This window comes from Castor canadensis, chromosome 9 (genome assembly GCF_047511655.1).
Source record: "Castor canadensis chromosome 9, mCasCan1.hap1v2, whole genome shotgun sequence".
NCBI lineage: Eukaryota > Metazoa > Chordata > Mammalia > Rodentia > Castoridae > Castor > Castor canadensis.
In genome coordinates, this window is record NC_133394.1 from 89,832,410 (window position 1) to 89,860,381 (window position 27,972).

The window sequence follows — 27,972 nt, forward strand, 5'->3', positions numbered from 1 at the left end:
GGCGGTGCCCCTCCGGCTCCTTGACTACGAGCGAAGACCCGCGCAGCGCTGAGGCGACGGCGGTCGGCCAGGGCGAGGGGCGTGGCCGCGCGGCGTGCTGACGTCACAGAGGGCCGCGACGCCGGCGGGGCTGCGGGCGCTGACGACGGCGGGCGTCAGTGGTCGGGGTGCGGAGCAGGGCCTGGGCAGCGGCGGGGCCGTAGGACCTCTCGCGGTGTCCGCGGGCGCCGGGGCGGGGGCTCCAGCGGCGAGGCCCCCTCCCCGGGGAGGCGGGGCCTGGGCGAGCTCCCGTGTAGGGAGCGGCGGGCCCGGGAACCATGCATCAGAAGCTGCTGAAGAGCGCGCATTACATCGAGCTGGGCAGCTACCAGTACTGGCCGGTGCTGGTGCCCCGCGGCATCCGCCTCTACACCTATGAGCAGATCCCCGTGTCCCTCAAGGACAACCCGTACATCACCGACGGCTACCGGGCCTACCTGCCCTCCAGGCTGTGTATCAAAAGGTAGGGCCCGGCGCGCCCCCTCTTTTCCCACCTGCACCCTTTTTGTCTGCTGTCCCCGCCGCTTTCCGTTTTTTTTCTCTGCCTGTCATTCCTGCTTCCCCATGCTTTCATTTTCTGTCGCCTGTCTTTGCCTCCCACCCTACCCCCAGCCCCGCCGGGCACTTGGTCCACGGAATAATGTTGATAGTAACAGTGGTCGTCAATGCCAATTCTCCTGTAACGCCTTGCTGTTTACAAAGAGCTTTTCCGTCCTGTGTTCCATTTGGTGCTCTTTGGAATTGACCCCACTGACAACGCTAAGCCATTATATACCCTGAGTATACCTGAGGTTTGTTTCTTCTTAGAGCAGACCCGTGGGAATTCAGATGACTGTGTAATAGGAAACAAGCTCACATTGCCATACATACATATTTAGAAAGCCCTGACTCATTCATTTAGCAAATAACTTAGGCAGCTCCTGGTAGGTGCTAGGTACTGTACCAGCCTGCCGAGAACAGCACACGTGGTCCTTGTTCCCATGAAGCTACTAAGGTCTAGCCAAGTGACACCCACTAAAGAGATAATTACATTATTACATAATAGCCATTGTGGAAAATTCTGTGTAGAAAAGGTCCAATAGCAAAAGAACTATCAAAGAGCACCCTAGAAGCATCTCTGAGAAAGTGAGTTTTTTTTAAAACCAGGGACCCTTGAAAGCCTGTTGGTTTTTTTTAATCTGCAAATTGCTCTTCTAGTTTTTAGAATACCTTTCTGTCAAAATTCACTGTAAGTACTAAAGTCCTCACTTTAGCAGAATTAAGGTGGAATATAGTCTGTTGAATGACTCAAGCAGTAACCACATGTCTGTTTCTCAATCTTCTTTCAACCTGGTCTTTCCCATTATTTTTTTTCCCTAGTTTGAAAGTATTTCTGTGACTCACAGTAGCAACAAGACATCACTGTCCATCACTACGGCTTGAGTGGATGGCCAACAGGACTTCACAATTTGAATCCTAACTACTACTTCTCTCCCCAGTGCCTTCTGTGCATGAATAATTACATAAGAAATCAGAGGAGGGTCCTGCTGTGGAGATTGAGTTTCAGGAAGATAAGGCAGGCAAAAATATTGCCTTAAATATTTTATACCCACCTAGCAATGGTCTTTTGTATTCTGATAGTAGAGTCCAAATCTCAAGGCGTAGGAAATGAAGTATAAAGCTTTAGATTATGCATTGTTGGGTCAAAAAGAAGAGTATCTATATTTGTCACTTAATAGCTGTGGACCGTAAGCAAAAGTTAGCTTCCCTGAGCCTTATTTTCCATCCTGTAAAAATAAGGACAATCACAATCCTATAAAAATAAGGACATGAATCTGATTCATGGGGTAGTAATGGTTAAATACTACTCTGGGCCTAGCACATTAATAGGAATTCAGTAAATTGTGCTGTCATCCCCAGTGAGTCTGAACATGATGGTGAAGAAGATGATTATTGATTTGGAAGCTTTAATTTGGAAGAGTTTGGGGTTGCCTAACTTCATGCAATAAAAGTAGATCCTTGGCTGGGGATATTCTTCCAAGTGATCTTCACACCAGTTTGGTCTTTCCAGGTCTAGCCTTTGCTCTCTCTTCTTTTAGCTTTCTGTTAGTTGGAAGGAGCATGGAAAGAGTGTGTTAAGTTATGAAAATTTCTGAGGCAGTAGGCAGAGTGTAGTATTGACTTTCAAAGCAGTCCTGTAGTTAGAAGTTTTCTGGAACACTCTCATATCCCTTCCCCCAATTATAGGTGGTCTTTATATTTTATGCTGTACAAGATAAAGTCTGAGTTTCATGATACAAGATTCACTTTATTCTTGGTGGTCATTAGACAGCTTGAAACATTGCCATGTTTATCACTTGTAAAAATGACAGCCATTGTGATTGCTACAAGTTCAGTAGATTAGAGTTTTACATTGATGCTCACTCATAAGGATTTCTGATTCAGTTACAGTCAAGTTTAAGCCAAAAGATTATACTTTGCTAGAGGAGTACAATAAATCTGAAGGAACACATCTGAAAAACAAAATTAAGAAAGGAGTTGGAAGGACGTAGCAGCAGCACCTAATCCAACTCCTTTATAGATGAAGAAACTGAAGCCAGGAGAAATTTACTTGCTCATGATTGTGGTGCTAATTTGTGGCCAGGGTTGGGGAGGGGGCAATGAATCTCTGGACTCTGGAACTGGTGGTACTCTCCACCATCCTGTGCTGCCAAGACAGGTTAGTAGTCAAGGAGTTTTAAAAGAGGACAAATAAAGTAGCCTTTTATGGTTCCTAAAAAGGATAAACTCATGCCACCTGCAAACTAGTTTGATATCAGAACATCCACAGCAAAGTTGGTCTAGCATGCTTATCTTAAAGAATGTTTCCAGTGGATCAATTTGTATTTATTCTGCTCTCTTAAGTTATTTAAGTTTGTTTTTTGTTCAATGAGTACTGAAAAAGGCATTTGAAGTTTGTGCCTAAATTTGTACTAAGCAACTTTTCGCATACCTAGTATTAACTATGTTCTAGCTGACATTCAGTTTCTATCTGCACACTCGGTTTTGTAGACATTAATAATCTGAACAAGGCACTCTGTGTGGAAAAGTGGTGTCATGCAGATGAATGGTGCTGGTGTCAGGGAGTTGCTGGGCTGGAGATGAGATGAATTTATCCGTAAATAACTAATGGAAGGAATGAAATAGTAAATATGAAAGTAAAGTTGAGCACCAAAAACTCTTAGCACTCCAGAATTAGTGGAGATGGGAAAAAACTTACAGAAAGATTAACTGACATAGCAAATTTAGAAAGGTATAGATAGGGCTAAATGGCTCAAAGTAAGCAGGTATTACCTAACTCCTGAAAATTGTCCCTAATCTTTGAATGCTGACAGCAAATAAGCCAGTATGAATCTGAGCTGCATATTTGTTTACTTTTCAGTTTGTTTATTTTATCTAATGAGACGGTAAACATCTGGAGTCATTTGCTGGGTTTCTTTCTCTTCTTCACCCTGGGAATATATGACATGACATCTGTGTTACCTTCGGCAAGTGCATCCAGAGAAGATTTTGTAATTTGTTCCATCTGCCTTTTCTGCTTCCAGGTGAGTCATTTCACAACCACTGTATTGACAAAATTCTTTCAGGCAGGCTTGGGCAGGTTGACCTTACTTCAGACCTATCGCTTAGTTTGAAGAGCTCCCCAAATGGCATCTGGGTTAGCTTGCTTGCCCCCATAACACAAGCACCATGAAGATCTGTTATTTTCATCTATTCGGGTGCTGTTAGAGTATATTTGAAATCCACTAAGTTTCAGAAATGAAAAAAAATTGGTTCTTCTATATCTATATCCCATGTTGACCTTAAACTCCAGATCCTCCTACCTCAGCCTCCTGAGTGCTGAGCTTATAGGTGAGCACTATCTTACTCTGCTCTTTAATTTTTTTAGGCATCTTTGCTTTAAGATTAACACCAGGATATGAATATCTGATTGTACACTATTTAATTTGTCTGAAGTAGATTACTAGTACATACTTAAAACCTGTTTGTGAAGATCTTTTCCCCATTTATACTATGTGATTTTTGTACTTGTTATTTCTATACTGCCTTTATTTTACTATGTACTTTCATGGGTATTGATCTTTGGTTCTATTCTTTTAATGTTAATTTCCTTTGATCCTTTCATAATTGCCTGGTTTTAAATATTTTCAATTTCTGTTCCTCTGTAATTCTTGTATTTGTCGGCTCCATTGCATTTTTTCAAGGATTTGCAGAAATATCTTTAAAAGTTGCATTTAATGGTTTTTTGAGCAGATCCTTTTAAAGCAGAAAACAAATATGGACCATAATCCTTTGACACTTTAATAATTTAAAAAACACAGAGTATAGGAAACATAAAAACGAGTATAAGAACACAGAGTATAGGAAAACATAAAAAGATGGCACTTCTGACAGACACATGCCAGCACTGCCTGCAGGTTAATCCATTCCTGCTCAATTTTAAGAGGTGAACCTATAATGATACACAAAGTTGTTTTCATGGCATCATTGTATTTCAGAATTTCATCATTTTAAAATTAAAACTTTGGGTCTAAAGGACCAAGAAACACATCAGAAATACCTCCCTCCCTTTCTAATTTTAATTTCCATTTAGCAAACATTTGAATATATGAATTTCCCCCATGTACTGCTAGGCAGCAGAGATACAGTGCTGAGCAGAACCAGCATGTCATAAACATCAAATCATCCTTGTAGAAGGACAGAAAAAAATGAAGCAGCACATTTAAGCAGAAATGGGCTTGCGGGTGTTAGTCTGTATGGTTGAATCCTGGGAGAATGGAGGAAGGTGTGGCTGGAAAGATGAGCAGGAGCCTGCTCATGAAGTACCTCATTATACTAGTGAGGTACATATATAGGATAGAACACTGTAATTATCTTCTCACCTTGGTAGACTGAGATATTCCATAGAAAGAACCTTCTATGATAATTGAAACACACCTAATTTGCCAGATTTCATTTTTATTTTTTAAAGAATGCTAATAAGAGCACATTCCTTTTTAAACAAAGCATGCTAAATATATGTTAAAGTTTTTTTTAAAACTGAGATTCTCTATTAAAATTATTTTCCTTTCCTTTTTATACTGTAGTTTATCTCATTTTCACAATGAAATGAGCTATTTTATTTTTCGTAATTACTATCAGTATACCATATGTAGAAATTCAAACAGACAAAAAAGTTTATGGAAGAAAGTAAATGTCACTTGAAATTTCACTTCCTAGAGGTAGCCACATTTGACGTTTGGGTTAAAATTCACCCATTCAGGTGTGTATGCATGGCTACCTCGTACCTCCTTTCTCATCTATCTATTGCCAAGCTAAGATCATCTCTGCTTGCTGTTTTGTGGCAGGCTCTTGTACCATTCAGTGCTGTCAATGAGAACATGCACCATGGTACTCTACAGATTTATAGCACCTAACACAAGGGTAATCTGAGGGGATAACCATACTTCTTAACTTATGTTTAACTAGGTCAATAAACTAATCGTAACTTTGTAGTATAAAAGCCACACACCAATAAGGATTTCATAGAGTATATGAAGAAATGAAGTTGTGGGTAAGCACATTGTTATTGAATATTGACATTCAGTCTGTGAGAACTTGTTTGTTCTCTTATCTCCAATTAGGCTTGTTTAATGAATAGAATATAAGGGTGCACTTAAGATCTTCAGCAGTATCATAGTTGACTGAATTTAAAACACCTTGCTTGGTAGTACTGTTATTATAATCATGTCATGAAAATAGCCACATTACATTCTTTAATAGTTCTTTAATAGTTGTGTTTTTCTTTATGCTACTTTCCTTTGTGAATCCCCAACAAATATGTGCACAGCCTTTTTTTAATGTCCCTGTTGAATGACAACTGAACCCCAAGATCCAGTTCAGGTGACCACCCTACTATGATGCTCTTTTTCTCCCACCATCCCACCCCCAGGTGTACACATATACCCACAGAGCTAGCAACCACTCTCCTCAATTTTCTAGTCATGGTCTGCACTGACATTTTCTATAGGACTTCTTAGAGTATTATTTACTTTGTCCTCAGAAATCTCTTTGAGAGAAGAGATTTCATCTTTGCAGCCCTCATTGTCCAGTACATGACACACAATAGATACTTGATACCTGGAGGAAGTTCTGCCATAGAGGCCTTATCAGTCATCAGAGAGCCGATGATCAAATCATATTAGCTTTGCCGTCAATTTGGCAACCATGTAAAATCAAGTCATGATTATTTTTCATGGAGACAATAAAGCCATGCTTACTTAGAACTTTGACATAAACTCTACGCAATGTATGTCACACAGACATAATGAAAACCTCAGTGAAAAAAGAAAATTGTGGTGGACCGGGTGTGGTGGCTCATGTCTGTAATCCCAACTGTTTGGGAGATGGAGATAAGAGGATCTTGGTTCAAGGCCAGCCTCTGCAAAAAGTTAGACACACCCTATCTCAAAGAACAATCTTGTTGTAGTTGTGTATACCCTGAGTTCAAAATCCCAGTACTGCCAACAGCAATAACAAAAAATTGCAGAATTATAGTAAGTCCATTTAATTAATTTTTAAAAGTATACATCATGTGTTTGCAGACTTCTATATAATAGGTATTGGACATATGAATTGAAAATATCTATCATATGTTCTCCCTCATATGTGGACATTAGATCAAGGGCAAACACAACAAGGGGATTGGACTTTGAGCACATGATAAAAGCGAGAGTACACAAGGGAGGGCTGAGGATAGGTAAGACACCTAAAAAATAAGCTAGCATTTGTTGCCCTCAACGCAGAGAAACTAAAGCAGATACCTTAAAAGCAACTGAGGCCAATAGGAAAAGGGGACCCGGAACTAGAGAAAAGGTGCGATCAAAAAGAATTAACCTAGAAGGTAACACACACGCACAGGAAATTAATGTGAGTCAACTCCCTGTATAGCTATCCTTATCTCAACCAGCAAAAACCCTTGTTCCTTCCTATTATGGCTTATACTCTCTCTACAACAAAATTAGAAATAAGGGCAAAATAGTTTCTGCTGGGTATTGAGGGGTGGTGGGGAGAGGGAGGGGGCGGAGTGGGTGGTAAGGGAGGGGGTGGGAGCAGGGGGTAGAAATGACCCAAGCCTTGTATGCACATATGAATAATAAAATAATTTTAAAAAAAGAAAATATCTGAAAGTACATGTAAATTTTTTCAGTGACTACCTCATGGAACTAGAGGGGCTTATGTTTTTTACATCATATAATCCTATATTCTTTGATTTTTTTTTTAGGGGCATCTGTTACTTTAGTAGGAAGTTTTTAAAAGTAAACTCATTCCTGGATCAAAATCTCATATTTTTAAAACATTTGCATCTTATACTTTTCCCAATTCTGTCTGTTATTTGTAATGTTATATTATAACATTTGTAATGTTATATTATAAAATAGATATCATTTTAAATTTTCTTTTTTGTGATTTTTGTTCCCATCTTACCCATGAGAGAACTGAGACTTAAGAAATGAAATGACTTGCAGGCACAAAGCTAGAATACAAGCCAAGGTGTGTTGGACTCGAAAGTGTGGACTCTTAACCACTTCCCTGAACATCTTGTATGAGACTGCTTTAATTTCTTTTTGTTTGACTTTCTTGTAAAGATTTTATTTTGTTTTCCACAGGTCTGCATGCTTTGCTCTGTGGGCTATCATCTTTTTTCCTGTCATCGATCAGAAAAAACCTGTCGAAGATGGATGGCCTTAGATTATGCAGGAATCTCTATTGGAATACTCGGCTGCTATGTCTCAGGAGTATTTTATGCATTTTACTGCAACAATGTAAGTAATTTAAAACATTTCACATTCAACCATTCATAAGGTATTGGGTTTTCTTGCAATAGTTCCTTTGAATTTCTAAGTAAGTACAAAAGTAGATGATAGTATGAACAGAAGAGTCTTGTGCGGGCATAAACTTATTTTTCAAAAGTTCTTTTGGTCTCTAACATCTATTATCAGTTGAATGCTTACTTTACAAATTTTCCATTGAAAAAAGTGTACATAGACATACTTTATAGGCATTGAATTACCATGTTTTCACTAAATCCATATGGCTACATGCTTCCTGAGACATGCACATTACATATCTTTTATTTTTGTGTTTGCAGAATTGAAGTTAAGCAAAGTTAGCATTTGATAAAAAATTATGAAGTTGGCTACTTCCATATCCCTTTTTATCCTTTATTTCTCAGTAAAAAAAATGAAGGTAGATCTGTGTGTGTATGGGCCTCTATTCTTCTAATAAGAAATATGTTTTTCCTTCCCTTAGTCATAGTAGGCCTAGAGATAGACTAGATGGATCTTGATAAGGATACTTGCGATTGTCTTAAACAAATACATGTCTGTTCTGAGTTCTGGCTCAACTCTGCTTTCTGTCTTTAAGGTCTCAAAAGTTAGTTTCTGCCTTGTGCAAAGCAGCACTTGTAACTCTGTGATCAGATAATAACAGCGCCTGACCTAAAAATGCTGACTAGCCAAGCTTTATGGACTATAACCCTCTAACACATCCCCTCATGTTTCAGCTAGAAGGCAAATTCAAATTTTCTCATGGGCACAATACATCTCAAGCTTGCCTATTCAGAAAGTACCTTCAATCTAGGCATGGTAATGAACCTGTAATTTCAGCACTCAGGAGGTTAAGGCAGGAGAATCATGAGATTGAGACCTACTTGGACCATATAGCAGAGCCTGTATCAAAAAACAAATACATTTTTAAGAAAGACAAAGAAAAAAAACAAAGTCCTATCGACCTTGCTGTCTTTTCCTCCTCTCCTACCATACTCTGCTTTTTAATTTTTGTTCACTTGGTTACCTCATTTTCAGAGCCACAACTACACTTTTCCCTCAGGAGCAATATACCTACTAGGGAATTCTTTTCACAAAAAATAGAATTCTCTCTTGAATAAACTATCTGAATATCTTTCACTGGCTTCCTCTCACCTCTTTCTTTTCTACACTGATATCATCCCATTCTTAACACCCAGTGTCAATATGGTAAGGTTGAAAAGCCTAACCTCACCTGCCTTTCAGCCTTCCTCTCCAAATTTCTCTGCTGCATTTGCTACTTCTTTTTCCTTGAGTGCTCCTTCCCACACATTCTTATGTGCTCTTCAAGACCTAGCTCAGATGTTGTCTCCTCTATGAAGCATTTTTAGCTATCCTAGGTAACATTCACTGTTGCTTTTACTGGTTCTACAACATTCTATTTGTAACCCAGTTATAATTTTTATCATTAGATAACCTTTTGTTTATATGTCTGTCCCTCCCATAGTCTATGTAAAGACAAAGTCTCACCCACTGGAAGAGTCCATGTCATAATCAGCTTTGTTTATACAGGACTTAGACAGTGCCTGGCATATAATAGGAACTCAGAAAAATGTTTTTTTAAGAATAAATGTGGTCTTTTACTAGTTCTTTTAGTAAATTAAGAAAATAATATGGAACACATGGTTAAGAAAATAATCCTGTTTGGAAATTTAAATACTAGGCAGATAGAGCTTGGGGTTTGTAATGTAGAAGCCATAATTACTCTTTCCGTGCCCTTGTTAATAGAATTAAAATTTGATCTCCTTTCATTTTAGTATTGGCGTCAAGTATACTTGATCACCGTGCTTGCGATGATCCTGGCAGTATTCTTTGCCCAGATTCATCCCAGTTACCTCACACAGCAGTGGCAGAGGCTCCGCTCTATCATCTTTTGTTCTGTTTCGGGCTATGGAGTAATCCCTACTCTTCACTGGGTTTGGCTCAATGGAGGAATCGGTGCTCCTATCGTACAGGTAGGTTGAGTGTAGTCATTGTTTTTCTTCATTTTTTTTTCATCTTTCACTTTTGTTTCTTTGGGATAAAGTAGTGTAATCAGGCCACTGGGTTTGAGTCATTTGAGAGCATTTTTTTAAATGGCATATTGTCACCATTATTTTCACAGCTCTATCAATAAGTATACCTTTCAAAATTAGGTACAGTCTGACTACTGTTTTTTTCTAAGATGTCATGCTATGAAATAACACATTCTTGGTTCTTTTTTCTGTTTACCTTAGTTTATAAATACCTAAGTCCGTATCTGTGGAGGAGAATTTCAAAGTTTCTAGCTGAGTCAGTAATAATACTGATGATAATCAAATTATGGAAGTGGGAGCAGTTGATGGGGGGAGATGAGACATTAGGAAGGAGTTTTTGGGGGTACATTAAGTTTGAGGTACCTATGGGAATGTAAAATAGACATATAGTACTTGGAATTTAAGGGGGCTTGAGACTTGCAGAAATTTGGAAGTCATCATCATAGTGGTACCTGGAACCAGGAAAGAATATTCAACCCACCAAGGAAAATATTTGGGGGAGCAGATATTGTGGGGGAGCAGGTATTGTGGGGGAGCAGTTGATACAAATTAGGGAGAACCTCAGTGAGATCTCAGTGTTCTTGAAAAAAGAATTAGAAATAAGACTTTTGTTCATAGAGATCCTTATAAAATGCTCTAAGGATACGCAAGCGAGTAAAATTGAAAATTTTTAACATAGGTTAATATTTGGTAAGAAAGCTGGCAGAGGGGTGGAGGTGTGGCTCAATCAGTAGAGAACCTGCCTAGCAAGTGCAAAGCCCTGAGTTAAATTCCAGTACAACAACAAAAAAGGAAAAAAAAACCTGGCAGAAATCACACTTGTGATGAGACTTTTGTCTAGAACGTGGGACTTTAAAGGCTGGTTTGTTCCAAAAGATTCAATTTAGTAGCAGAGGAGGATCTCTTAGGGTACATTCACTTGCAGGAAGTTACCAACAGCATGGAGGAAAGCACTTTTGTAAACCACTGAAAAGAAAGGAAGTTCTGTGACAGAATGTGTTGAATGACATGATCTAATTCAGAAACAAGGGTAGAGCTTTTTTTCTTTTTTCTTTTTTTTTAAATAAGATTGGGAAATTAGGAGACAGATGTAATGGAGCAGAATGATAAGGGACATAAATGATCCTGTTAGTTGTAGAAATGGTAATTTTTCTGACACTTTGGATTCCCCAAGAAAAAGAAAATAGAGTGTGAAACAGCTGCCCTAGAGTTAATTCCAACCAGAAGTGAGTTAACTGTTTGTTGATAACATAAGTGATTAAAATTTTGGATGTGGAAAGCATAGATTGACAAAGAAAAAGAACAAGACCAATTAAGTCAATGGATTTTAGAGACATTCAGGAAAAGAGAAATTACCATCTTAATAAATTTTAAAATAGAAATATGACCTAACAGTGGTTCCCAAAGATGGAATTCTAATATGACCACAGATAATTCCAGTGAGCAAGCAAAGGGAAGCTTTCAGAGAAACTATCTAATCTCACATCTTAAAAAAATGGAAAGAGGCCCTCACTGAAGATGAAAACTTCCAGGAGGATTCATCCTGAAATTTGGGAGAAGTTGTGTTCTAGAATATTTGAGAAACCTGAGGTTGATTAACTCTGAAGAACATAGACTTTAAGGAGAACCATGATAATTTTCATATTTTGAAGAGGAAAGGGACATAATTTGTTTATATTTCTTTCCATGACTTTTTGGCAAATCAGGTTTGTAATCAGAATTAGGAACAGAATGTATATGTTAAGCTGGCTGGTTAACCTTTTTCAACAGAGCATCAGCAGTAAGGTGGAGTGCTTCACACAGGAATATTCGAGGGCCATTTGTCAGGGACATTGTAAGAGATTTCTGTCACAAGCAGAACTGTTTAGATCTGTTCCCATATGCATTCCACTCCTGTTCCTACATTTTAGGTTTGCTAAAGCTGTAGCTCCTATAGTAGTCTAACTTTTAGGGCATCTGCTGCATTCCATTCCTATGCACTGCTTCCTGCAGAATGAGAGCAGTGCTTCAGTTATTGAAGACTATCTGCAGAATAATTTAGGTTTAGCAATCTTAAATTCTACTGTTGTACTCATAATTGAGAATTCAGTTGACTATAGGAAAACCTGTGAAAAAACATGCTTTGCTTTTCAGGACTTTGCACCCCGTGTAGTTGTGATGTATGTGATTGCTCTTCTTGCTTTCCTATTCTACATTTCCAAAGTTCCAGAACGGTATTTTCCAGGTAGGTTTCTCTTTTCCATGGTTTTTTAAATTTACTTTCAATATTATCAATTATGATTATTCTATTCCCAACATTATCTCCAGCTTTAACTTTTTAACTTTTAAAAGGCTTTCACAAACTTTTCCTTTCATCCTCACTGTTTAAACTGGATCCAGTGGGTGAAGTTACCACTGTTTTAGTTCTGAACTAGTGAAAAGACTGGCATTAGCTTCTAAGAATTTTGTGATTGTTAGTCACCATTGTAGCTTTTTTGTTTTTCAAGTGGAGTACTATCAGCTGCCATTTTCTTCTATTACCAACTGCAGTTTTCTCGGCAGAGATATATAAAGCAAGAAATAAGGGAAGAAAAGAGACAAAAGACAATAAAAAAAGGATGATGAAGCCAAGTTTGGCTTACTTCCCAGTATAGTAGTGGCCACCCCCTTACCTGCACTATCAGTTGTCTGTGGTAAACTGCAGTTCACTGTGTCTGTTTAACCCATTAAATACCCATAAATTTCATTATGGTACATTGTTATACTTGTTATGTTTTACTTTTTTAATCTCTTACTGTGCCTAAATTAAATGTTATCATAGGTATGTCATAGGAAAAAAACGGTAAATATAGGGTTTAATATTATCCACAGCATCCTGAGGGATCTTAGAATGTAGTCTTCATGCACAAGAGAGAACCACTGCGTGTACATAACAAGGTTCTATAGATAAAGGCCACACATCTGGCATCCAGAGATAGAAAGTAAATAATAAAAGCGTAGAGACTTCGTTTCCCCAAGATATCACAAGCCAGTCACTAAAGAAGACTTCTCAGTTCTTTAGTATAGACAGAAAACTTTCTGAGGAAAATAAGAGGACACTGAGTGGAGTGTGAACTCATTGCTTGGGGAGTTAGCTGCATGAGCTAAGTAACATTTAAACTCTCTTAGTCCAGCTTCCTTTCCTGAAACGCAGAGATAATGTTTTTTTCTCTTTGGGTTATTGTGAGGATTAGATAAGAAAATGCACATAAAACACAGTTTCTAATAGGCAGTATGCACTCAATAAATGTTAGCAATTACTAGCATGATGTCCTGCAACCTTAGTTACATAAGTGAAATGTGTGGTTGAATAAGGGACAAAATGATGCAAATCCAGGTAAAGTTTAGCTTGACTTAGTGACTTAGTGATTTTTTCAATTTGTAGGAGTGGAAGTCAGGAAGCAGTTTAAATTCAGATCACAAACTTGTCCCTCCTTTGTGGCCTGGCACATAGGCTCATGCTTGTAATCCCACTACTCAGGAGGCAGAGATGGGGAGGATCGTGGTTCAAGGCTAGCCTAGGCAAAAAGTTAGTGAGACCCCCGTCTTACCCAATAAGCTGGATATGGTGGTGCACATCCATAATACCAGATACATAGGAGGCATAGGTAGGATGATTGCAATCTGAGGCTGGCCTCAGGCAAAAACTCAAGACCCTATCTGAAAAAATAGTTAAAGCAAAAAGGACTGGATGTATGGCTGAAGTGGTAGAGTGCCCAGCACAGGACCCTGAGTTCAAACCCCAATACTGCCCCTCTACCCACCAAAAAAAAAAAAAAAAATACATATATATATCACTTCTGCAGTGAATTGGAGGTAGTAAAGGGATGTGAAGCCCTGGTCTAGAGAAAATGCCCATTAAAGATCCTCAGTCATTTTTCTGTGCCTGGGTTTTCACCCCTGGGCTTTAAATAAGAATGGGAAAACAAAAACCCCCAAGTATGTACCTGTAGAACTTGGGAACATAACTAGGACATGTCTCTAAATTGAAGACCACAATTCTGGTTTAGTACATTTTTGTAGCATTTTATTAATAATTCTTTACAATTCTATTAAAATTCTGGGGCTAGAGATGCAGCTTAGGAGTAGAGTGCTTGCCTAGCATTCCTGAGGCCCTGGGTTTGATCCTCAGCACTGCAAAAAATAATTTTTTAGAAATACATAAATATTGTTTCTTCACCAAAAATAGAAATTTGAACCATGAAAATTTTCTGTACCATGTGATCATGGCTATGTGTTTTTAAGCCTGAAAGTATTCAGATCAGGATTTAAGAATGGCCCAGGATAGAATCAGCTGCTAGGTAGTTCTCCTCTAAGGTGAGCTTGACATAGAATGTGCCCAGGTGACTGTATGGTTGAGTACAAGTACATGAGAGCAATGCAGACAGACTATAAAACTGGTCTTAAATGATAGTCTCAAATGCTCATGTATACATGGTTTTCTCATGTATGAAAGAAGCATGCATGCAAATAGTGAATACTGGGAAATAAAATTCAGCCCAAAAACTTACATTCAGCTCAGGCAAAAATTTTTTTAATATACAAATACCACAGTGGTGGTTGATGTGACCAAGGATCTCCAAGGTATTCATGGATAGAACTGAGTGACTTTCTGATACTTATGCTACAAGATAGTTAGTTTTCTTTACAATCTTTTGTATTTGTTTTTTTTAAAACTGGGTCTGTAGGTTTCACTGAAGTCAGAGGAGTCCATGGCACCAAAGAAAGGCTAAGAACCCATAAAAAATCCTACTGGCTTAGACTTTAAAATCTATTTCTGTACTAATTATTATTAAGAGGCTAAAAAATATTTACATGACCGTAAGAGGCACCATTAGTAAGAAGTTGACAAGTTTTTACAGTTTTGCATTTTGTTATTTATTGAAAAAGGTCAAGAAGCTTCCCACATGTTAATTATCTAATCTCCTCAGAATTTAACATTTAAGCACAAAGAAAAATAGTTCTCTGAAGTTGTATGAGAACTAAGATATATTGCATTAGTGCAAGATTCTGGTCTGAGTTTTCTCCTTGCATACCTGTACAAAAAGCTCTCCTAGCAGGTTCATATCTAAACAGCAGTGCATCTACTTCTCAGAGTTCAAACCTAAATCACTCCCCAATTTGTAATGCTAGTTTCTTTTGCATCTCTCATGTAATGGTCGTTTTTCCATTGTCCCCAGATGTGTGTTAAAAGACATGGGAGGCATAAGGTCAAATTCCTGAAATTAAGTTAGACTTCAAACACACCGGGAATAGCATTTCTAAAATGCATCTGTGTACTTAATGAATAAAACCTTAAAGTTAGGGTCAAATATGAGTGTATCCTTTTTATAAAAAGTAGAGCCTCGAAGCACTGAAACTACCACAACTGTTCAACTGCTAAGCCATATTTCTAAGGCCAGGGACAAAAATATATTTTTCTTTTAACCTTGAAATAGTGCAATCAACATTAATTTCTTTCACCTTCCCTTCCAGGACAACTAAACTACCTCGGATCAAGCCACCAAATATGGCATGTCCTTGCAGTAGTGATGTTATATTGGTGGCATCAGTCCACAGTATATGTCATGCAGTACAGACACAGCAAGCCTTGTCCTGACTATATTTCACATTTGTGAATTCAGGTATGGCTACCTGGTGAATTCAGTAGTTAAGCAATATACAATGGGGAGTTATAGACCCCACTATTTCTATGGTTCCCATTAGTTTTTTCCTTTTTCCTTGTCTTTAATGTATAAGTAAAGCTTTATAAAATGGAAAGATGTACTTGGGGATCTGTAGCAATAACTACAGACCCTTAAAACTATGAATATGCTGCTTGTACAGAAAGTGAAAATTTAGTTGGCGATCATAAGAAACATCTGAATAGCAACACTGAATGTAAAACTAGTGTAGAAATAGGATCCATTTTTACTTAATACCAGCTTAATTTCTGTAGGAAGGGCTCATCTCCATTGGAAATGGAGTCATCCTGGTGTGATGACTTTAGTAGATGTTTTCATTCAATTATCAAATTTAAGTGCCTAATCAAGGCAAAGGTTGTTACAGCCTATGCTTATTACAAACTAAGAGTGATTTTGAATAATCACAGCCTTTAAATATATGGTTTATGAGAAATGGCACTTAAGATACTTTTGGTTGCAGTTCTCTCCTTAGGAACACTAAACTTTAGTTTGCGGGAACAGAAACTTTAAACTTCTCCTTTGGGAGAGATGTTAATAGGAAGAAAACATGCATTATTACTTTTTAATCAGATAATCACATTAGAAACTAAGGACATGAATAAGCAACAATTCTTTGGTCTAGTAATCAAATCATTAGCCACCTAAGCCTTTTGAGGTATTATTTAATTCCATTTTATAATTGAATTCTTGAGAGTGGATTGAAAGATTTTTGATCCCCAAAGAGCTTTCATCTTTAAATCTGTAGTCCTGAATTTCATGATGATGGAATTGTAGGTATATGGGTGCTACTTCCATTGCCATAGGATCTAGATGGCCCTGTCTTGACCCTGAAATGAGCCTTAAGCCTTAGTGCAAAGTCTTGCTGATGCCCCATTTGATGACGAGATTACTCACCTGTGCTCTAGTCCTGTTCAAGCATGTGATAGCATTGCATCGAGAACTCAAATTTTTGGACCTGAAGCATTAAACTTGCTCTTGTTTAAAAAGTCTCTTGTTCTTTGGTCTTCCCATACACATCCTTTATAGAATTTATAAAAACTTACCTTGTCTATTGTAATACAAAATATTACTGAAGTTTCTTAATGAGTTGACAAGCTGTTTTAAATATTGGTATATTTTTCACAATAGTATAGTTGTTAACTGAATATCACAAAATATTTTTTGTTGAAGCGTAGTCCCAAAATGTTTTTCGTACATCCAGTATTAGGAACGTTACTTTAATGTGCCTCAGTTTAGGCTTCTGTAAAATGTGTTTGCTTCTAGTATAGTGTTTTTGGAATATAAATTCCCCATGCCAATATCTCAGCAAGGGGAGTTTTCCTGTAGAAGGCCCAGTAAGGGCACACTATGTCACAACCATTATGATGGAATGCTATTTTGAAAACGGCTATTGTACCTCGTTATGGCCACAAATTCAATTGATGTGCCAAGGCTAAAAGATTGTGGTATAACAGTAACAAGTATTTCTCCTAAAACATCCCTTACTTACATCATAATGCTTTTCAATACACATTCTGTCATTTTGGCCAAATAAAATACACTAAGTAGCTATTACCAAGTTAAAAATGAGGGGAAAGTCCAGTTATGTGAGATATGGAACCACTTTTACTATAAAATGTTCTCAAAATAAAATGCACTGAATATTAAAAGTTTTACTTTTCATTTTGTTAAATTCCTGGGTTTGTTTTGGTCACAGTGCATGAGTTACATAATACTTGACATCTGAATTTTAAAAAGAGCATAATGTTTTTAAGTGACTTTCTTTGAATTTAAAAACTATAAGAAGTGTGACTATAGGGAAAATTACGCCAAGCAAACATTTCAATGCTCTGAAAATGTTAAATATCATAAGAAAACTACTGTCACTTTTATCTTTACTTTGATATACACACACACACACACACACACACATTATAAAGTAAGGAGTGAATGAATATGGACTGCTATCAATTTCTGTATGTCAGCATTTACTGGCCATCTGTGTGCACAGCACTACTGGTAAAAAAAATTTAAGACATTGTTAACATTAAAGAATATTTAAAAGTTGCCTACAAATCTGAGCCGTGTAATAATGTATATTTATTTTTGTCAGTTTATTAAGATTAAAAGTGTACTATCCATCTACAGTATTTAAAAACTAATTTTAATTTTACCTATGTATAAACTATAAAAGCGCTTTACCTACAGACTTTGCAAGTACATTTTAAAATCATCTATAGCTGTTTTAAAATATAGTGATTTAGGTTGTAGTTAACTCATTTAAGAAAAAATTATCTTTCTATATAAGGCCATTTTCAAATAGCAAGATAATGCTTGTCTTTATTATACCGAGTACAATTCAGTAAGCTGCATGGCAAAATATGTATTATTTAAATAAACTGGGTTTACTAAATATATTAAGTGCCGCTTGTCATTCTTATAATACATAATAGCTTTAAAATCGTATTTTAGAATCAGGAATGAAGAATCAGGATCTGTCACATCTTATGGCATCCTACCTGGACAGAGTACCCGATGTGAAGATTCTGACTGACTGGCATAGAGCTGTACAACTCTCCATTTAGCAGGTACCTACTAGAGATACACTTTGCCCTGTATTAAAATGTCAAGGGGCAAAGCCTGCACTTCTGGATTCCTGCCAGTTGCTGAGCTGAATAGGCCCACATCAACCCAAAATCATCATTCCTGGTAATTCCAGTCCTATAGAATGTGAAAAAAATCATCTCAGCTGTTAGGGGAGGGACAGAAGAGTCTTCTCTATGCATTGTCACAATAACTGTGTTTATATTGAAGAGAAATATTGAAGAGACATTTTTTAGCATATTTCTGTAGGGTAATGAGATAATGTTCCAGAACTAATGGCTACCTTCAAAGAAAAAAACAGAAATCCCCCACATACATTTCCTGAAGGGAGAAAAACGATTGGGACTTCTGGTAAAAAGTGAACTTCTTTATCTTTCTACAGCTCAAATGAACAGCCACCAAGGTCCTTGTCCTGCTCTACAAATGTGTCATCAAAATACTACCTAGCATGCACGTAATTTCAATTGTACCAACCATCTGAACTTTTTAAACATGCAACAAATAAAACTTCAAAAGCTCATGCCCTGATAGGAGAACAGGTACATATGATGCTTGAGTTAGGCTCCTTAAAAAGGAATTATTCAAAACAAATAGCTCAAACTGTATCATATATTCTTCTCCAAAGAGGTTAGCTGTAACTGAATTTGAACAGTGATAAATGGCAAACTGCCTTTTTTAACTTTTCTGATCATTTGTGGTATTTTGCTGTTTTGTACTCATTTAAAAAAAAATACAATGCTCTTATTTTTCCATATAACTTTAGATAATAAGATGAATCTTATTTATGGCTGAGAAACTTGCAAACCGACAATCTAGACTCCAATTTGTGCAACATAAGGTAATACTGCTGCCCTGATGCCAAGCTTAGCCCCATCAATCCAATCCATCAGTTGTCTCTTTAATGTGCCTAAGCCTCTTTTCTGACACTAAACTATTTTATTTGACCAAAAGATTTTCAACAGTTACATTAACAGTCGTTTTAAATGTTTAAAAAAATAAATTACAAATGACGCAAAAACTGTGTCATTATTCAGAAGATACGTTAAGAACTTATCAGTAAATAGTAGTGATTAAAATAATTGTACTATTAAGTGTTCTTTTTGCAAAAAAAAAAATTAGGTCAGGTTTTCTTAAATCCTAAACCGTGAGCTCCTTAAGAACAGGGGTCTTAAATCTTATTTTACGTAATAAATGCTTAATGTCTGATGTAAATAAAGAACTGAATAGAAGTTTATATCCAAAACTTTTAATAAGACAACGAAAAACTCCAAAGTCACTGATTATAAAGAATAGGCAATCCATTTGGGATTTATTGCATTTAAAGAAAGCAGATTATTAAAACAGAAGGTATGATGAATACAGTAAGAAAATAAATTTCAAACAAAACAATGAATCAGGGACAGAATTCACGAATAAGCAATGTAAAGGCAATAAAGTGATAAAATTAGTGCTCAATTAGATATGGGAGGAGGGGCAAAAGCAACTGATTCTATCTCATAACAGTTTCTTAGCTGTAGTTGAGGACTGAAGTTACTTTTTAACAAGTTTATTTTATAACTAGAAATAAAAAAAGATGTAAATCTGGTTTATTTAAAGGTTAAAGTTACTTGCTTAGTGGTACGTAAGTCTTCAGAAAATTCAAGTTTAACACAAAATGGAAGTGTAATCAAAGAAAGTGCACTTAAAGCTGTTTGCCAGCAATTAAAAAGTAGATTGTTTACTGCTTACTATTAGATGACATTTCAATCACAAAAAAAGCATAGTAATAAAAACAATTCTTTCAAAAGAAGCACTATAAATTTTAAAATAAAACAAAAATAACTCAAAATGATGGCCCTTTCATTTTCATCTACTTTCTTCTTTTAGTGGCTTTTGTAAACCCTCTCTAGGAGTGAATGTTCCTGTGTATATAATTGTGGCTGCGATTCCACTTTTAAAAAATTCACATTAACTCCAAAGTAGAGAGATGTGATGTGCATGCATGTATATATATTTTTATCTTAATATATAAAACACCACTCAGTATAAAATTTTCAAATAAACTATCATTTTAGGTTATTCTCACAGTAGATATATCATCTCATTCTCACAGTAGACTATCATCTCAATAATTGGACCTAAAATGATGAGTAGTTTTGCTCTAAAGAAACAATCAAAAAGCTCAGTGCACATTCTGTGTATATGATAACAAATGTACCCATACTCCTCAGAACTAGTGATATTATACACTTGTACCTTCTAACAATGCTCATGTGTAGTACCAAAATCTAAAATAAAGCAGAGTAGCCAAGTAGTCAGGAAACTGCTCTGCCTGATGATTGCCAGCACAGAAGAATGGACGCTTAGTATTTTCCACCAGCAAAATGAGAACTATCTATTACTGTTAAACAGTAAATAGGGTAGGAATGAAAGATCCAGCTATCTGCAGATCCAGATAATGTCATAACTATGCCCAAAACACACACGCACGCACGCACGCACGCACACACACAGGTGTGGGGATGTTTACACTTTCAAATAAATATTCTAATCAATTACTATCCAGCCTACAATCTTTCCTCAACCTATTATATATACCAAGCTGTTTTTGTGTCTTATAAGATGCATTCCTTAATGCCATATGAGCTGATCTTTTTAATACTAACATTTTACTGAAGTATAATAATGTAGTTAAGCAAATGGTCCACTTTTTTAAAAAGACGGTTCGAACTTAAGCAGTATTAAAGCTGTTAGGAAACAACTTTGGCCTCAGGTTTTGCTAGTTTCATAATATGTTACTTCCCTTAGTGGTGTTCAAGTATATCAGGTTTAGTTATGACTACTTCACACCCTTTGAAGTACAGGGCACACCCAAACAATTGGAAAATAATTTTTCCAACATTTCTTAAACCAGAATTGGAGCATTCCATAATACAGCAAAACTTTACAGAGTTCTGTGTGCCAGGTATTACGTTACGTACTTTCACTTGCCTTGGGAGCGCCATTCTCATGAGGGAATTACCTGGGCTCTGCACCATGCAGGTGGGAGGTGATGAATAAAAATCTTTAAATGCCTCTAAATCCTACACAAAGGAGTTTTCCCATTTCTATCCCACTGGATTCCCAATTCAATCCTAAATCTTCATTCTAAGCTACAATCTCAAGAGAGTCTCCAGGATATGCTATAATAAACAAAAATATAAATATTTTAAGCTATGGCAGAGATGTTTCCTCAGTTTATCCAATATTGTAAGCCAAAGGGTCTACATCAGTGTTTGAGTCTAAAATTATTCAGTGTATTGAAGAGCAAGTAAAATTACGTATTTTGTTTCATATTTACATCCCAAGGAGCTCACATTAGTTCATCTACTCTCCTGAATGAACTCACGAGGTCTAGCAGAGGCCAAGGACAACAGTCAAAGAAGCGTATTTTGTACACATTAAGCAACAGATTTCATTTTAAAATTTCTTCTGTTTGATACACACCTACTGTAGTTCATTAATTTACTATGTGTAATCATCAATTCTTTTAAAAGAAAGTATCACTTGAATCTACTTTGTAAAAAACCTCTACTTGAGCATTTGCATTAGCAGTATTAATCAACCTGAGAATAAGAGAAAAAAAAAAGGTGCAAACATATTATTTGCCTTTGGCACAAGGACAGTAACTGGTGCAGCCCAGCTCTAAAGCACAACTGTAAGTAGTGATGTAATGCTTGGTCTGCCTCTGCTACATTATGATTCACATACTGCTTCCCCTTCCACACATTTCTCATTTAGCATATAGAAAAAAAAAAAGGAAGCAATAAAAACGGATATGTGGTTCAGTTACATAAACTTTGCTTCTTTCCAAGTTCAGAACTGTGAAAAATAGGCAATAGGCAAATAACTTCCCCTTTTGGGGAGCTATTAAGATTCTAGTAAGATTCATAAAATACATTTGAATTCAAAGAGTTAATTTAAAATATACTAGAGTGCCAACTGGTAAGAGTTTCTAACCCTTTTTGTAAATAGTTTTAACAGTTCTAGAAACTTCCAAGCGTTAATCTGTCAGGCAAAGATAGTTATAACTTAAAACAGACACAGGAAGCACAAATACTGTTTTCACATTAATTCATATATGTAATTACTATCACTAAACAACTGATACAAAACCTCAAGGATCTGTGGTATAAAAAAAGGCAAATTTGGTAGCTGGGTTCTTTTCACAAAAGACACAGCTAGCGGTTTAGGATGCTAGTCCCTCATCATCTCACCTTTGTGTCCATTGTGGGTCTGGTGTGTTAGTGCAGAGGTACTTGCAGCAGGATGCACAAGTCCTGCCTGTAAGGCTTTGTGGGTGTCACTGTTGTGTGCACTTTATTAAAACTACTCCACCTCTAAACCTAAGGAAAATAACTTGCTCATAACTTGGGGAATATTTGATGGAGGTATAGTTTAATAAAGTACATTATTATTTGCAAAATGATTTTACATTGTAAACATCTTAAAAGTCAAGGTTTCAGCTATATTTTTTTCCTGAAATAAAATTTCTATATAATTCTTTTCCTCACTCACAGTCTTTGTTTTTTTCAATAATGTGCTTGATTAGGGACATGATAATAAAAGTTTGAATGGCAAGAAGCCATTCAAAAACAACATAAAGTGTTTCTAAAGTATCAAATGCTTTTTCTTTCTTACATATCATTCTTTTCTTTTACCAGATATTTTAATTTTTTTGTTCTAGGCTTCCATTAGATATTCCATGTTTTTGCAATGTATTAATTGACATATAAAAATTATATATGTTTATCATGTGTAACATGTTTCAAATATGTATACATTGTAGAAGAGCTAAATTGATCTAATAATATATACATCATTTCACATATTTATCATTATGTATTCAATATCAATGGCACTTGTTTTTAAAAATGCAACAGTTTTAGGCACAATAGTTATTTCTGGCTCTGCTTGTAGAGAAAGGTGTATGAACTGAAGTTTCCACACTTTGCAGACAATATCTTCCTAATTCTTTGAGAGCTATCTTGTTTCTTACTGTGTGGAAATTAGAAGAGACTTAAAATTCACAAATGCAACTTTGATGTACAAATCAGACTAGTTTTAAATGCTGGAGCCTGGAATATGCACACAAGTGACATTCTGATATCAAAAATGGTTAACACCTTTCCTGTCTCTTCTCAGTGACTACTTCATAGACAGGCAGTCTTCCCATGTGCTTTCATGGGAAGTACCAACTTATATTTCTGTGCCCTGCTATCAGTAGCAGAAACCCTTGGTCAGAGCATTCTATTTACCTCCCTTTCCTCTTGTTTGGAAGAGGCATTAAGTTACTACCCTGTAGAGATGAAACTTCCTTTTTCTATTTGGTTTATTTAAAAATTGCCTATCCTGATTGACCTATAAGAATGAATGATATAAAGAGCTATACAAATAAATTTTCTTTGAAATTCATAAAACTATTCATACTTTTTTAAAACAGGAGTTAATGCCAAGAATCCATCAGAAGTATCTACTGTTTAGAAGGAAATGGAGCAGCACCAAATGGGTCTAATTCAACTTGTTGGGACTGTTGAGGCTGATGTGGCATGATGCTTTGCACCACGAGTTCTGTAAAGGGCACGGCACCAAAGTCATCTATTTTCAACGCATCTGCAGTATGGAATGACCCATGTAGTGAATTCTGTCTTGGCCGTCCAGGCAGGACGGTATTGTGATCAGCACAGATATCACTCAGGCCCTGATGTGACTGGTGCCACGGCAGATCTGGAGGGTGAAATGGCTTGGCACCAAAAGGGTCCAACAGACTCTCCTCAGGTTGTAGGACATTCCCCCTGTCTTTGCCATCAGTCAGTGCAACACTGATGTTTTCCTTGGAGTCTGAGATGGTTAAAAACTCATTGCTGCTTTGAGAGTCTCGGCGGCCCACTTTTTTGTGCCTGCGAGCCCTCTCTGGAGTGCGGTAGGTAGGCTTCAAAGTCTTCTTTGTGCTAGTTGGTGTGCCATGATGCCGCTTCCCATTACTTTTGGACATCTCTTGCTTCGTGCGCCTCTGGCGAGAAGACAGTTTCTGTAGGCTGCGTTGTTTGATCTTCTGCTGTTGACTCCCAGTTATTTCCTCAAAGGGCACAAGCCCAAAAATGTCTTCCTTGCTTTCACTTTTACTTGATGTGAGGAAGGGTTGAAAGGGAGTGGAGCCAAATACGTCTACACTTTTGGGACAACCAGGAAGAGTATGTGCCTCAGGCCCTACTGCAGGGCAGTCCTGTACATTCACTTTCTTGCTAAAGGGTGCCTTTGTGAAAACATCAAATTCCTCTTGCTCTAGTCCCACAGTAGGTAATGTCTGTTGAAAGAAGTTCTTTTCATTCTCTCTTTGCTGGGGCTGCTGAGCACGTACTGCAAAGAAGGGGACAGCACCAAACACATCAAACTCCTGTTTGCAAGTCTCCATCTCAACATTGGAGGGTAAGTGGGTTGGGGTGAGGAGTGCTGTGTTAGGATCTTGGGTTAGTCCACTGCCACTGTACTTTGCTTTAGCCTGTTCATACTCAGAATCAGAGCTCTGTTTCTCCTCTTCTTCCTCATCTTCAGAATCCATGAGGAGAGGCCTATGACCCAGATTTTCTGGTTCAGTATCATCATCATTAAAATCTTGTTCTCCTGGAACTTCTTCATCCTCTTGCTCTTCTTCTTCACTGCTCTTAGGAGAAGGGGGATCTGATTCGAAATCACTTTCAGAGTCATCATTCCCCTTTTGCACTTGACCCCGTACTGATGAATTCTCTGAGGTTTTCTTTCCAGACCTCTGATCTTTAGATATTGGACTTGTTTTTCCATTTTTGATAGGGTTTGCAGTACTGTTTTCTTGAGTCATAGATGACTGTTCAACTTTCTTTTCAGGAGACCCTGTGGGTTCAAAGAAAAATTATTACAGTATTCAGTGCATTTCAAAATCCATTTGCACTAAACATATGACATTACATATTCCTGACACCAATTCCTTTACTAGCTAAAATAATGTTGTGGATTCTTTATCATTGCCCTCAACAAAATAATTTAATGCAGAGAGACATACTTATCTCTGGACCCTATACACCCCCTACTTATCATAGACCCTCACTGACAGCTGAATTTTATCTATAGCACCCACAATAGAACCCTGATTATAATAGGCAAGCAAATTTTCTTCTCCCACCATCAAGATAAAATTATCCAGCTAATTCTGACTGCTCAGATCCTACATTCACCAAACAATCTTCTGCTTGTATTTCAACTCCATTGTAATTTTTCTCATATAGATCAATAGCTATGAATAGCTTGTCTGCTGGGTTACATGCTTCCACTAATTGCTTTTTTTTTTTTTTTTTATAAATTAGCACCTCTTGAGTTGAGTAGCATGAGTACATCTCTCATATCCAAACAAAACTGAGGACAAGATACTAAACAGACCATACAAAGGATATGTGCCATCATTGGTGACACATCCTCCTTTAACTATATACTACATTACCAGACTTTACATTAAAAGCATGACATCTTTAAAAAGTCTAAACTATCAGGATGCTAATAAATACAAAGCAATAAAATTACATAAATATACTGCTTTGCAATTTAATTGTAATATAATAAAGAAACACAGTTTATTAGCTTACATGAAAATATACTGCCTTCTCAATACATTAGTATACTGAAGTTGACTTCTAGAGGTGGGAATCAATTTGTATTGATCCAATCATTCATACTCATCACCTACTTTCTCTTTGAGTAAGATCAAATATTTGCAAAACAATTAGCTAGGGTTAGTAGTGTAGTCTGTAGTCATAAAAACTAGTTTATAATGGACAGACTTTAACAAGGTGATCTCTGGCATATGACACCTCATATTAATTTCCTTCTCTTTGAAAAGTAACACTGTAGTCTTCCTACAACTCTGCAGAGCCTTTTCTTCCACTAACATCCGCTTAAATAGGTATGCATTTCCTAGAGTTCTATCCTTGGCCATTTCTCCCTCTGTATCCTCTCCAAGTACACCAAAAGCTTGTCATTGAATCTTTTATTTTTTGCAGGGGGCGAGGACAGTACAGGTGTTTGAACTCTGGGATTCAAGCTTGCCAGGAAGGCACTCTACCACTTGAGCCATGCCCTCCAGACCTTTCTTGTTTCCTTTTTATTTTTCAGACAGCGTCTCTCATTTTTGCCCAAGAGCCAGTCTTGGACCATAATCCTTCTATCTATGCCTGCCATGTACCTTGGTTCAGACACGTGCCATCACACCAAGCTAACTTTTTGCCTGGTTGGCCTTGAACCATGATCTTCCCAAAAAGCTGGGATTACCGGCATGCATCACCACGTCTGGCCCAAGTTGAATCTTTTAACCCAGATCTTGTGAGTTTCAGACTCAGATTGCTAATACTTACCATGAATACTTATCTATTGAGAATATGTATCCAACCATTACCTCACTCAATAATTTTAAGACACCATCTCCCTCAGAAAACATGCTCCTCAAATACTGAACCACACTTCTACCTACAATGATCCTGAGACCAGAAGAAGTCTTGAGATCATGTCCTCTCTTCCCACCAGTTCCTGTGGTTTTAAAATCTCTTGAATTTGTTCCCTTCTCTCTTCCCTTGTCTATTTATTCCCTCATTATCCCTTACCTACCGACTCAGCCTCCTAACTTGCTTCTCTGCCTGGAGTCTCATAACCTTTTATATTGTCACCAGAATGATTTTTCTGAAATACTAATCATGTGACCGGCTCCCTGTTTAAAATCTTCTACTGGTTCCATGAAGTCCCAACCCTCACCATATCATAGGTTGCTATTCGGTAGGTTCTGTTCTGCCACATCTTTGCTACACCCAAATTCTCCCTACTCAAACTAAGGAACTCAATAGCTGTCAGCTCTTAAAAACTGCTTCCAGAAATTCAGGAACATAACAAACTTGGGTATCAAGGGATACTCTGTTATCTTCAACATGTCTCACCATGGGGCTGAACTGCAAGGTATTAAATGTCCTTTTATCTTTCCCTATCCCACCTACCAGCTTTGTGAACATGGCTGTATTTCAAGACCCAGCCCATGTCATAGCCCTTTAAAGGAATTTCCCCTCCCCGCAAAAAAACCCACAAAACTCTCCATTCTGTACTCCTGATGAGCCTTGGACAAGCCTTAATTGTAATACCTTGCCCATGGTATTGCAACTAGTTGTTTACTTATTTGTCACCATTATTGTTTATCATTCATCTCTGTTCTCTCACACTGTGAAAAATTGATATTAAAATGAAATCAGTAAGACTACTCTGAACTCACCTACTATTCAGAATATAAGAAGTTATAGGAAGTATAAAACAATATGATAAACATTCTACATCTGGAGACCTTCCTTCACTCACATTTTATGCCATTCAAAAAAAAACATACAGAGCACTTTACTAGATGCTCTACACTGATGATATACTAGTTAATAAAACAAATACAGTCTCTGCTTTCAGGAGCTTGCACTCAGTTTAAGTAGACACAAATTGTGACTACTGCCATGAAGTAAAAGAGATGGGGAATGGGTGCATAAATCTACAGTGGGCAGTCAGTGAAGGATTCTCTAAGGAGAAGACGGTACTGAAGGATGAGAAGGGGCCAGCCATGCAAAGGATGAACTGGAAGCTGCTGCAGATAAAAGCACTGGCACATTTGAGGGAGTGAAACTGGCCACTGTGGTGAGTAAGGTAGGGGGATACTGTGAGGTAGGGAAGACTGAAATTCAGTATATGATGCAAAGCTTT

At 37.3% G+C, this 27,972-nt stretch overlaps 2 protein-coding genes across 7 annotated transcripts in view; one reads left to right on the plus strand and one right to left on the minus strand.

Annotated features, from left to right (window-relative positions):
* The first annotated feature begins 149 nt into the window (after positions 1-149).
* Paqr3 (progestin and adipoQ receptor family member 3) lies at positions 150-27,490 on the plus strand. 3 transcript variants are annotated; one of them, XR_002211413.2, is made up of 8 exons: positions 150-502; positions 3,440-3,602; positions 7,707-7,862; positions 9,662-9,859; positions 12,053-12,143; positions 15,413-15,561; positions 18,073-18,188; positions 23,666-27,490. XR_002211413.2 is itself a non-coding variant. In XM_074041921.1 (7 exons), the coding sequence occupies exons 1-6, from the start codon at positions 318-320 to the stop codon at positions 15,553-15,555; spliced, it is 936 nt and encodes a 311-aa protein (XP_073898022.1). In that variant the 5' UTR covers positions 150-317; the 3' UTR covers positions 15,556-15,561; positions 23,666-27,490. The 3 variants fall into 3 exon arrangements, 1 of the variants encoding a protein (XP_073898022.1); XR_012435748.1 differs by lacking the exon at positions 23,666-27,490 and adding an exon at positions 18,587-20,130; XM_074041921.1 differs by lacking the exon at positions 18,073-18,188.
* Bmp2k (BMP2 inducible kinase) overlaps positions 22,602-27,972 on the minus strand; it is a 121,055-nt gene continuing 115,684 nt past the window's right edge. For all 4 annotated transcript variants that reach the window (XM_074041920.1, XM_074041918.1, XM_074041917.1 and 1 more), the window contains one exon: positions 22,602-25,092. In XM_074041920.1, coding sequence (XP_073898021.1) covers positions 23,696-25,092 — 1,397 coding nt within the window. In that variant the 3' untranslated portion in view covers positions 22,602-23,695. The remainder of the gene's footprint in view (positions 25,093-27,972) is intronic.

Bases quoted from the DNA above. Each gene is read 5' to 3' on its own strand.
- Paqr3 (XM_074041921.1), top strand. From the start codon at position 318: ATGCATCAGAAGCTGCTGAAGAGCGCGCATTACATCGAGCTGGGCAGC. The intron at 503-3,439 runs GTAGGGCCCGGC...TTTACTTTTCAG, and splicing joins TCCAGGCTGTGTATCAAAAG to TTTGTTTATTTTATCTAATG. The intron at 3,603-7,706 runs GTGAGTCATTTC...TGTTTTCCACAG, and splicing joins TCTGCCTTTTCTGCTTCCAG to GTCTGCATGCTTTGCTCTGT.